Consider the following 12,471-nt stretch of genomic DNA (forward strand, 5'->3'; position numbering starts at 1 on the left):
TATTTTATAGGGGGTCATCTCATTAATATCCCAATGAGAATTAGATCAAACAGCTGGTGTGTAATAAATACAATACTTACAGTACAAACACTTTGTAAGGGCTCCAGAAAAGATGAGCCTGGCAACAACATATCACTTGGTCAAGCCTTCTCTATCATTCCACACTACAAAGTAAATAACAAGCATGTATCATCCATGCTGATATTGGATCGATATCGGCGTAGGCCAATAGTCAAGGCTGCAATATTGCTATTGTGAAGTGAAAAAATCCAACTTAATCTAGCTCAATGATGCGGTTTTTTTGGTTTAAAAATGTAAAAAAAACAAAACATAAAACCGGAATAGAGTGAAGGAAAATGTTAAGTTGGATGATTGACTAAAATTGACAAGGTTTTTAAAAAACACATTGTTGTGTTAGAACTGATAGTTTGGACACTAAATGCAGAGCGAAGACTCAAATACAACTTTGCAATATGAATAATTGATTGATGTTGTCAAATGTAATACCATTATGCATACTGTCTGACCTTTTGAACTCAGTTATTTTTCGTTTACATGATTTTTTCCAATGTTTAAATACAATACTTACAGTTCAAACACTTTGTAAGGGCTCAAGAAAAGACAAGACTGGCAACAACATATCACTTGATCAAGCCTTCTCTAACATTCCACACTACAAATGTATAATCAATGCTGATATTGGATCAATATCGGTGTCGGCCATTAGTCAATCCTGCAATATCGCTATTGTGAAATGAAAAAAAATCTAAATTAATTTAGCCCAATGATACGTTTGTTTTGGTTTAAAAATGTAAAAAAAGAACATAAAAGCGGGATAGAGTGAAGGATAATGTTAAGCTGGATAACGTTTTTTAAAAACCACATTGTTGTATTAGAACCGATAGTTTGGACACTAAATGCAGAGCGAAGACTCAAATACAACTTTGCAATATGAATAATTGATTGATGTTGTCAAATGTAATACCATTATGCATACTGTCTGACCTTTTCAACTCAGTTATTTTTCGTTTTCATGATTTCTTCCAATGTGTAAATACAATACTTACAGTAAAAACACTTTGTAAGGGCTCAAGAAAAGACAAGACTGGCAACAACATATCACTTGTTCAAGCCTTCTCTAACATTCCACACTACAAAGTAAATAGCAAGCATGTATCATCCATGCTGATATTTGATCGATATCTGTATCGGCCAATAGTCAAGGCTGCAATATTGCTATTGTGAAGTGAAAAAATCCAAGTTAATCTAGCCCAATGATACTTTTGTTTTGGTTTAAAAATGTAAAAAAAAAAAACATAAAACCGGAATAGAGTGATGGAAAATGTTAAGTTGGTTGATTGACTAAAATTGACAAGGTTTTTAAAAACCACATTGTTGTGTTAGAACTGATAGTTTGGACACTAAATGCAGAGCGAAGTCATGGACTGATTCACATTCATGCACTTGAACTCGTCTCACCCCGCTTGGCGTTCCATGAACGGTTGCGGCGCCTGGCAGAAAAAGTCCAAGTTGTGCTCCTCCAAAAGCCTGATTGTCAGTGTTCAAGGCGTGATATTGATACGCAGGACAAACATTCTCCCGCTCAACCCGTGCGCTTTACATGACAATAAATGGCCGCTCCTTTTTCTATCACTTTATTATTATTCATGCAATGTGGCCAAAGCTTTTTCATCCGATTGAACACAAGACCCCGCTCAACTTTGTGCTCGGAGTCAGGATTCGTCTGCAGGGCCGGTCGTTGTCCTTCATTTTCCCGTCTTTCGGCTATAGGGGGCCAACTTAATGCTTAATGTGTCTTTATCCGAGCATCCGGGCGAATAATAGCGGCTTATCCACATGCATCTATCCGTGAGACATCAACCCTGAAACCATGCTTGTGTCCACAAAACAACAAGACCGACCTTCGGTAATATCCCTCACGTCTGAAAATGCTGCGAGGACGGACTCTTGTTTTAAAAAGTGCAACAAAGATGAAATATTTTCTAGCACTCAAGGAGAAACATGGATTTCACGGTGGTGATGATTTTCCTTCGCACTCGCTCAAGGATGAAGCTTGATTGTTCTCCTTTCAGCCGGGTCACAATGAGGCACCCTGTGGGCCGCTCTTCTGTTTAAGCTCCTTCTTAACATTTAAACACCATACAACTTAGTTAGAGGAGCCCAGGAGGAAGTGAACACATTTTAGTCACACGCCAGCTTCTACCAATCGCAAGAACCAAAACTTGAAATCCAACAACCTATTTTAACTACACTGTAAAAATGAAAAGTCAGTAGATTTTACAGTAAAGAAAAAAAAGGCAGCTCAGTCGCCAGAATTTGACCGAAACAATAAAAGTGGTACGGTTTTTCCATCTACAGCTTTTTGACTGGGCGCTACTTTGGGCTTTAAAAATTTGGACAGGGGCGAAAGCGAATAGCATGCAAAGTAACTATATGCACATATATATACTGTATATAAACTACCGTTCAAAAGTTTGGGGTCACCCAAACAATTTTGTGGAATAGCCTTCATTTCTAAGAACAAGAATAGACTGTCGAGTTTCAGATGAAAGTTCTCTTTTTCTGGCCATTTTGAGCGTTTAATTGACCCCACAAATGTGATGCTCCAGAAACTCAATCTGCTCAAAGGAAGGTCAGTTTTGTAGCTTCTGTAACGAGCTAAACTGTTTTCAGATGTGTGAACATGATTGCACAAGGGTTTTCTAATCATCAATTAGCCTTCTGAGCCAATGAGCAAACACATTGTACCTACCATTAGAACACTGGAGTGATAGTTGCTGGAAATGGGCCTCTATACACCTATGTAGATATTGCACCAAAAACCAGACATTTGCAGCTAGAATAGTCATTTACCACATTAGCAATGTATAGAGTGTATTTTTTCATTTCAATGCGTTTTCTTTATTTTCATGACTATTTACATTGTAGATTGTCACTGAAGGCATCAAAACTATGACACCTGTGAAGGGAAAACCATTTCAGGTGACTACCTCTTGAAGCTCATCAAGAGAATGCCAAGAGTGTGAAAACAGTAATCAGAGCAAAGGGTGGCTATTTTGAAGAAACTAGAATATAAAACATGTTTTCAGTTATTTCACCTTTTTTTGTTCTAGTACATAACTCCACATGTGTTCATTCATAATCTACAATGTAAAGAGTCATGAAAATAAAGAAAATGCATTGAATGAGAAGGTGCGTCCAAACTTTTGGCCTGCACTGTACTGTATATATACATTATACATTATACATTATACATTATGTGAAAATTCGACTCTGTCACGACGTGGATTTTTACGCAGCTTGCTGCGAGATTTGTTCTCCCGGGATGCAAACGGACTAGACCGGACAAGGCTTGAAGGTAAAAACATGATTTCATCTTGACTCAAAAGGGGTACAAACAAAAAGCGCTCACAAGGCGAAGGCACAAACTTGGCGCAGGGAACAAAACTAACACTTTAACGTAAACTATGAACATAAAACAAACAACACTTACTGTGGCATGAAAATAGCAGCATGAACTATGGCATGAGCAGAGCATGAAAAGTACATGTACAGAGCATGAAATGAACATCAAGCATGAAACTATCATCACAGAGTAATGTCGCCAGGACGACTAACTGGCAAAACAGGCTTAAATAATAGTCTCTGATTAAAGCAGGTGCCTGAGTCAAACACATGAGACAGGTGAAACTAATCAGTCGTCATGGAAACTAAAACAAACAAGGGTGCACAAAAACAGGAACTATGGAGTCCAAAAGTAACAGAACATAACTAAACAAAACATGATCTACACCACAGATCATGACAGATTCCTACTTTGTTTACTTCCGTGACGACCTCCTTAAAGTTTTTTAATCAATCATACATATCAAGCAGCCAAAATGCGCCAAACATGAATAAGTGTTTTGCAATTTCCAATCATCCCTTGTAATTGATTTAAATGGGTGTACTTTGGGATTCTTTTAAGCTGATTGAACGTTTTTTATAATACCCACAAAGTTCAATGAGCAGGATGTGTTATTTGGGGTTGAATGTTTTTTTTTTCCCTGCACCATGACTAGGGAAGGTTGTATGGATTGGGTCATATAAGTCAATGCTGTGTGTTTTGTCATATTGATAAGGATAATAATAATAATAATGGATTAGATTTATATGGCGCTTTTCTAGACACTCAAAGCGCTTCACAGAGAAGTGAGAACTCATCATTTGTTCACTCCACATTCACACCTGGTGGTGGTAAGCTACATTTGTACGGAAGCTTGGCTGCCAGTTTGCGCCTACGGCCCCTCCGACCACCACCCATCATTCATTCACCCGTGGGAGCGGCACTGGGGGCAAGTGTGATGTACAATTTATGACAACTGACTTCGTTGGCCGCCAGATGGTGACAAAATTAAAGTTATCAGGTCGCGGACTATTTGTATATTATTTGAAAGCACCGCACTGGGACAAATTGAAAACGCCAGTGGGCTGCACTTGGTCCGAGGGCCGTAGTTTGGACACCCCTGATCTACAGTAATGCACTGTAAAAACAATGATTATATATTTTATTATATTTTATATATATATATATATATATATTATAAAATGTCAGCATATACTCGCCATCATTTTACCTTACGGGGGTCATATTATAACTGTATTCTACATTAAAACACTTCCTTGTGGTCTACATAACATGTAATGGTGGTTCTTTGGTCAAAATGTTACATAGATTATGTTTTACAGACTGCCTTCAAGCCACTTTTTGACCGTTTCTTCAGGATGCGCAGTTTGGTGGGCGGAGTTTTTTACGTGCCTCCACTTTGACAGCGTCTTCTCCCCGTCAGCCATGTTGTAGTTTTCAAGAACTTCCATAGCGGGTCTACTTAGAGATATAAGTTCGAACTATACGGTACTTTGTATTATAAATGACGACAGCGCAGTATGCATGTGCGAGCCAGTCTGCCCCACAACAAGAGGATAGAGAAAAAGAAGGAGGTAAAAGAAGAAGAAGGAGCTTATTGACTAGAGCGCAGATTACAATGGTGAACTCGCACAAAGCTCTTTGGGTAAACCTCTACCATAGATGGAGATATCCACTGACATCACCAATTGGAGAAAACGTCACAAATTTAAGCAAATTCCAATCGGCTCATTTCCCAGAAGTATGACGGAAGGCAAGATTGTTTTATAAATATGTCACCCATGCCTCCATAGTTTGATATCAAATGTTCACGACTTATGCAGATCACAAATACACAAAAAGAGGCACCATTAGGTAGAAAAAAGAAAAAGTTGGTTTTGCATAATAGGTCCCCTTTAAAAGCAACAGTGGTACCACATTTACAGTATTGCACTATAAAAACAATGACCGTAGATTTATGGTAAAATATAAAAATTAAAAAAAAGGTAGCTTAGTTGCCAGAACTGTACCATAAAAATATCAGAGGTAACGTACTGCCATTTACATTAATGCACTTTCAAAAAACACCTGTAGATTTTGCGGTAAAAAAAAAAAGTTACCAGAATTTGACTGTAAAAAGAACAGTGTTACCATTTTGCTATCCATTTTACTGCACTGTAAAAAAAAAAATATATAAATAAAAAACTAGCTTTTTAGTGATTAAAAAAAAAGAAAACTGGCACCTTAATTACCAGAATTTTACCATAAAAATAACAATAGCACCACATTTACAGTACTCCACTGTAAAAACAACAACCGTAGATTTTACGGTAAAAGAAATGTCATAATTGTACCCTAAAAAAAAGTTGTACTGATTTTCTATTCATAGTAATGCACTGTAAAAATTTTAATGTAAAAATAAAGAGGTACCATTTTTCCATTTATAGTAATGCATTTTCAAAAAAACTTTTTTAAAAAAACAGCTGAATTTTACTGTAAAAATAGCATTTTTACAGTACTCCACTGTAAAAAATCAACCACCTTATATTTTATAGAAAAACTTGCAGCTTAGTCAGGATTGTACTCTAAAAATAACAGTAGTACCATTTTTCTAATCATAGTAAAGCACTATAAAAAAATAAAAAATAGATTTTGCAGTTAAAAAACACCTGGCACCTTAGTTACCAGAATTTCACCATAAGAATAACAGTGATGCCACATTTACAGTACTCCACTGTAAAAACAACAGCCATAAATTTTACTGTAAAAAATAAATGAACAAACAAAAACATATATTTTAGGGTGGAAATAACTGGCAGCTTTCTTGCTAGAATGTTACTGTAAAAATAAAAGTGGTACCATTTTTCTATTTACAGTTATGCACTTTCAAAAAAAACTTACCCCAAAATACGGGCAGCTTAATTTGCAGAATATTATCGTAAAAATAACAGTGATACCACATTTACAGTACTCCACTGTAAACACAACGACCAAAGATTTTATGTTATAAAATTTCATAATTGTACCATAAAAAAAGCGGTACCATTTTTCCATTGACAGTAATGCACTTTCAAAAAAACTTTGAAAAAAATGGGCAGCTTAATTACCATAATTTTACAGTAAAAGTAAGAGTGGTACCACATTTACAGTAAAACACTGTTAAGTCGCCAGGATTGTACCCTAAATTAAACAGTGGCACCGTTTTTTATTTACAGTAATAACGTGCAGATCGATACTGAAATATTGATACCAGATCTTTATGCTCTAATATCGATCCTTCAATCCAAATATCGATAATTTTGAAACTTTAGTTCAGGGGTGTCCAAACTTTTTCCACCAAGGGCCGCATACTAAATAGTCAAAGTGGTCATTTTGATATCTTTTATTATATAGAAAAATGCTAAAAACAGATATTGTGTCAACTTATGTCATATTATTAATTATTAATTGGAAAATTTCAGTTATTTTTTTTGCTCTTTTTTCTTAAATTTTTACACTTGTTTTTCTATCTGTAAGAATAAAATAAAAATAATATGAAAACAATTGTTTAACTGTATAACCAAGTGTGTCAAAACTTCTGCCTGTACAATGTTCACTTACACATTTAACAGTGTTTATTATGGGTGTTGTCATTTTTCACGTTAATCAATTAGTTAGTAACATTTTACTTTTTATTAAATTAACCAAACTCTCTTAATATTTGAAGTATATTTTGCTTTTATTTTGAGAGCTTCTAATATTTTAGATCAGGGGTGTCTAAACGTTTTCCACCAAGAGCTGCATACTGAAAAGGCCATTTTGGGGGGCCATTTTGATATATAAAAAAAAAAAGAAGAAGATAAAAACAGATATTATATATATTTAAAGACAAAACGTTGTGTTATAGGTGACTAAATATATTGTTGTTAATTATTATTTCAAACATTTCAGCTTTTTTTTAATTTTTTGCATTCCAATGTTTGCTCTTTTTTTCTTACATTTTTACTGTTGTTTTTGTAGATACAAATGTTATTTTTCAAAAATACACAACTTTAAAAATTTTAGCAGACACGTTATATCACGTTCGTGTTGGTATCGGTTGGGGATTGCCGATACCAGCCTGAATTTTATTTGGTATCAGATTGGAAAGAAAATCACGGGTATTGCACATCAGTAATTTACAATAATGGACTGTAAAAGCAACAACTAAGTCGCCAGAAATTTACCGCAAAAATAAAAGTGGTATCGTTTTTCCATTTAGAGTAACGCAGTGTAAAATAAAATGCACATATTTTTTTACGGTAAAAAAAAAAAGCTGAGTTGCCAGAATTTTACGATAAAAATAACAGTGGCACCATTTTTCGATTTACAGTAATACACTGTAAAAACAACCACCACAGATTTGATAGTTTTTGTTTTTTTATGGTTTACAAGTATAGCTTTAATGTAACTAGTGATTACTGAAGCATCGATGCATTATGAAGCACAAGCAGTGATTCTGTGAGCCTTGATGCCTCAATGTGTGTGTCACTTTAAGAAAAAAAAACTGAGTTGCTGTGTCATTTGACTGTGAAAGATCTAACTGTGTTAATCAGGAAGTGCTTCTTTCGGCCCACCAGTGACAGCTCGTGCTGTCCATCCAGCAGATGTCGCCATTATGAAACAGCCACACAGTCCTGTGTCAATACAGCCAGTGAGTTTGCCACACACTCCCTGAGGCGTCATTTGCCCAATACTATAGTTACCATTCACTTTACATGTGTGGCAGGTGAACATGTCCGAAATTAACATGCATATATTACAGATTATATTACAGAACATAAGAACATTGATAAGGAATAGAGATGGTTGTGCATTGTGTTAGTTCCACACACAAAAATAAGATGAAAAAAATAGCATTTACAGTCAGAACACATATAAAAGTTCCAGGACTAGTGTCACTAAAGCCATATATATATAAAATCTAGACCAGACGTTTTTTCCTCTCTGAAGTAATCCCCATGGAGTCTGACGAAAAAGATGCGTGAAAAGAGGCGAGAGTTGTGGCAGGAAAACCACAGCGCGCCTTGTTCAGCAGGGTTAGAAAAAACGGCGTAACATAATAATGGCGTAACTTTTACTAGTAACAAGTAATCTAATTACTGTAATTTCCGGGCTATAGAGCGCAGTGGTATTTAAGTCACACCCACCAAATTTTGGAATAAATACATATATTTATATATATTAGCAGCACCGGACCACAAGCTGCAAATATACACCGGTAGTAAATATTTTGTAAATGTTCATTTACATACCTTAAATGTTTCCAAATGGTGACTGTCACACGGCAGATCAAGCAAAACCGAAGTCATCGTCATGGACCCACTCGCTGCGGAAGCTCGCTCTCCAATCAGCTAAACAGACTCAGTAACTCCACGGTGACGTTTTGGGGAATTTACGAAACTGAAACAATACAAAAAGAATGCCACTGTAAGTTAATAATACTAACACAGACACTTGTAAAGGTGTTAGCATTAGAGATGTCCGATAATATCGGACTGCCGATATTATCGGCCAATAAATGCTTTAAAATGTAAAATCGGAAATTATCGGTATCGGTTTCAAAATTATCGGTATCAAAAAGTAAAATGTATGACTTTTTAAAACGCCGCTGTGTACACGGTCGTAGGGAGAAGTATAGAGCGCCAATAAACCTTAAAGGCACTGCCTTTAATCACATAATATCTACGGCTTTTCACACACACAAGTGAATGCATGCATACTTGGTCAACAGCCATACAGGTCACACTGAGGGTGAACGTATAAACAACTTTAACACTGTTACAAATATGCGCCACACTGTGAATCCACACCAAACAAGAATGACAAACACATTTCGGGAGAACATCCGCACCGTAACACAACATAAACACAACAGAACAAATACCCAGAACCCCTTGCAGCACTAACTTTTCCGGGACGCTACAATATACACCACCGCTACACGATATCCCCCCCACCTCCACCCCGCACCCCCCAACCCCGCCCACCTCAACCTCCTCATGCTCTCTCAGGGAGAGCATGTCCCAAATTCTAAGCTGCTGTTTTGAGGCATGTTAAAAAAAATAATGCACTTTGTGACTTCAATAAAAAATATGGCATTTTTTTCCATAACTTGAGTTGATTTATTTTGGAAAATCTTGTTACATTGTTTAATGCATCCAACGGGGCATCACAACAAAATTAGGCATAATAATGTGTTAATTCCACGACTGTATATATTGGTATCGGTTGACATCGGTATCAGTAATTAACAGTTGGACGATATCGGAATATCGGATATCGACAAAAAAGCCATTATCGGACATCTCTAGTTAGCATACTCGCTAATGCTAACGACGCTCGCTTGATTACATTACGATAGCACGTACAAATATGCATGAAAACACTCCTACAGACATCACACATGGGATGGTTTCATAAGTCTGAATAGTTTAAGTTATATTGTAAAACTTACAAACGTTGCTTGGAGTGATGAATGAAGATTCCGTTCGAGCAGAAGAATATATATATATATATATATATATATATTTGGACGAAACAAGAAGTACATTGCCCTGCACTGAGCGAACACGGCCAAAAGATGGTGCCATAGCACAAACAATAACACACCTTTTTAGTGTCTCTGTCGGTGTAATATTAAGACTATTTGTTGAATACAAAACATTATGGGCGTTAGCAAAGAAAAAATCTAAAATTAGCCGCACCTTTTCATAGGCAGCAGGATTCCAAGCGTTGGAAAAAAGTAACGGCTTATAGTCCGGAAAATCCGGTAATTACTTTTATGTCCATTACAATGCCGTTATCACTACATTTTAAGTAACGTGGCACAATGTCAACAGGGGGGGGGGGGGGGGGGGGTCGCAGCTTGCTGCGGGGTCGTTCTCCCAGGAATGCAGACAGACTACTGCGGACATGGCGCGCAGGTGAAAACATGACTTATTCCTAACGAAATCAAAGGAGTACAAAACAGAAAGCGAGCCGACAGAACAACGTGCCTGATCGCACTCGAAGCTAAACTAAAACTTAGCATAAACTATGGATGAAAAAAAAAACTTACTAACTGTAGCATGAACAAACAAAAACTTACTTGGCAAGGCATGGAACGAGCAGTATCAACAGAGGCATTGCATGAAACAATGACGCCAGGCCGACTGACCGGCAATGGCAGGCTTAAATAATGCCTCTGGTTAGTGCTCGGGTAGCAGGTGAGCGGCCGAACACTAATCAGAGACAGGTGAACATAATTAGCAACCACGGCAACTAGAACAAACTGAGGGAGGTGCACAAACAGGAACTAAATGAGTCCAAAACTAACAGAACATAACTAAACAAAACATGATCTAGACCAGTGGTCCCCAACCACCGGGCCGCGGCCCGGTACCGGTTGGCAGATCGATTGGTACCGGGCTGCGCAAGAAATTAAAAAAAAAAAAAAAAAAAAAAATTTTATTTTTTTATTTTTTTATTAAATCAACATAAAAAAACACAATATATACATTATATATCAATATAGATCAATACAGTCTGCAGGGATACAGTCCGTAAGCACACATGATTGTATTTCTTTATAAAAAATTAAAAAATAAATTAAATAATCTGATCTAGACCACAGATCATGACATAGTCCCCCCTTAAGGACAGATCCCAGATGTCCAAAAAATGTTTACAAAAACAAAGTAGGATCAAGAGTCATGGGAGGGCGGGAGGGGGACTTGGCGGTGGGTCGCCAGACCAAGTGTCCCCGCAACCAGCGAGGGAGAGTCAGGTGGCGGCGACGCGTTGAACGCTGCTGCACTTGGCGAGGCGGGCGACCAGGGAACGGCCACATCCGGGCGCGTCGTCATCTCCAGTGCCCTCATCTCCAGCCTCGTCGCCTCCGCAACCCCCAGCTGGCCTGCCGCGTAAGCGGCCATCAGGCGTCCGAACGCGGCTCCCTCAGTGGCCAATTAATGGACGCCCTTGGCGCAGACAGCAGCGACGTCCAGGGCTTGGGCGTAGGACTCAAAGGCTGCTGAGGTTCTGGCGCCACTCGCATCCACCTTCTCAACGGCCACAGATGTGGCCCGCCTCTCCGCCGCCACTTGACTTGTCCCTGGTGGATTCAGGGACACTGGGCCTGGCGACCCACCAACAAGTCCCACCTCCGCCCGTCCATGACTTTTGAACTTGTTCTTAGTTGTATCAGGGGACATCTGGAATCTGCTACTTATTCACGTTGTTCGCCACACGCTGTCTGGCTTCCTTGTTTGCTGTATGCAACAGTTACGTTTGGTTATTCCTGTTTCGTAGTTCAAGATTCCTGTGCTAAGTCTCGCCTTAGCTCCCCGTGCAATCGGGACGCATCCCTTTTGTTTGGATCCTGTATGTTCGTATTGCATGGAATGATTTATGGGAGTCTTCCGTCTGCATCCTGGGAGAACGACCAGGCTTAAGCATGCGACCCAATCGTGACATAATGTACTAACCCCTGACATGCTGTAAAAAAAATACGGTATATTTTACTGTAAAAAAAAAAAAGGCAGCTCAGTTGCCATAATTTTGCCATAAAATTACTGTAAATGGAAAAACAGTACCACTGTTATTTTTACAGTAAAATTCTGGCGACCTAACTGCCAGTTTTTTTTATTGTTATGTAACATCTATGGTAGTGGTTTTTATAGTGCATTAGTGTATAAATGGAACGATGGTAACACTGTTATTTTTACAGTAAAATTTTGGCAACCTAGCTGCCAGTTTTTTTTTTTACATAAAATCCATGGTATAGTTTTTTTTTACGGTACATCTCTGTAAATGGAAAAACGGTACCACTTTTATTGTTACAGTAACATTTTGGCGACCGAGCTGCCAGTTTTCTACCGCTCAATCTCCGGTCATTGTTTTTACAGTGCACAACTCTAAATAGAATAATGGTACTACTGCTTTTTTTACGGTGACATTCTGGCAACTGAGCTGCCAGTTTTTTACTGTAAAATCTACGACCATTGTTTTTACAGTGCATTACTGTAAAGGAAAAGACGGTGACACTATTATTTTTATGGCAAAAC

The 12,471-nt window shown here is 37.8% G+C and overlaps 1 protein-coding gene across 1 annotated transcript in view; it reads right to left on the bottom strand.

Annotated features, from left to right (window-relative positions):
• slc25a4 (solute carrier family 25 member 4) overlaps positions 1-10,555 on the bottom strand; it is a 78,901-nt gene extending 68,346 nt beyond the window's left edge. The window contains exons 1-2 of the mRNA XM_062026165.1: positions 10,515-10,555; positions 8,680-8,827 (exon numbers count right to left, since the gene is read on the bottom strand). Coding sequence (XP_061882149.1) covers positions 8,680-8,742 — 63 coding nt within the window. The 5' untranslated portion in view covers positions 8,743-8,827; positions 10,515-10,555. The remainder of the gene's footprint in view (positions 1-8,679; positions 8,828-10,514) is intronic.
• Positions 10,556-12,471: the final 1,916 nt, after the last annotated feature.

Source organism: Entelurus aequoreus, linkage group LG18 (genome assembly GCF_033978785.1).
Source record: "Entelurus aequoreus isolate RoL-2023_Sb linkage group LG18, RoL_Eaeq_v1.1, whole genome shotgun sequence".
Classification (NCBI taxonomy): Eukaryota; Metazoa; Chordata; class Actinopteri; order Syngnathiformes; family Syngnathidae; genus Entelurus; species Entelurus aequoreus.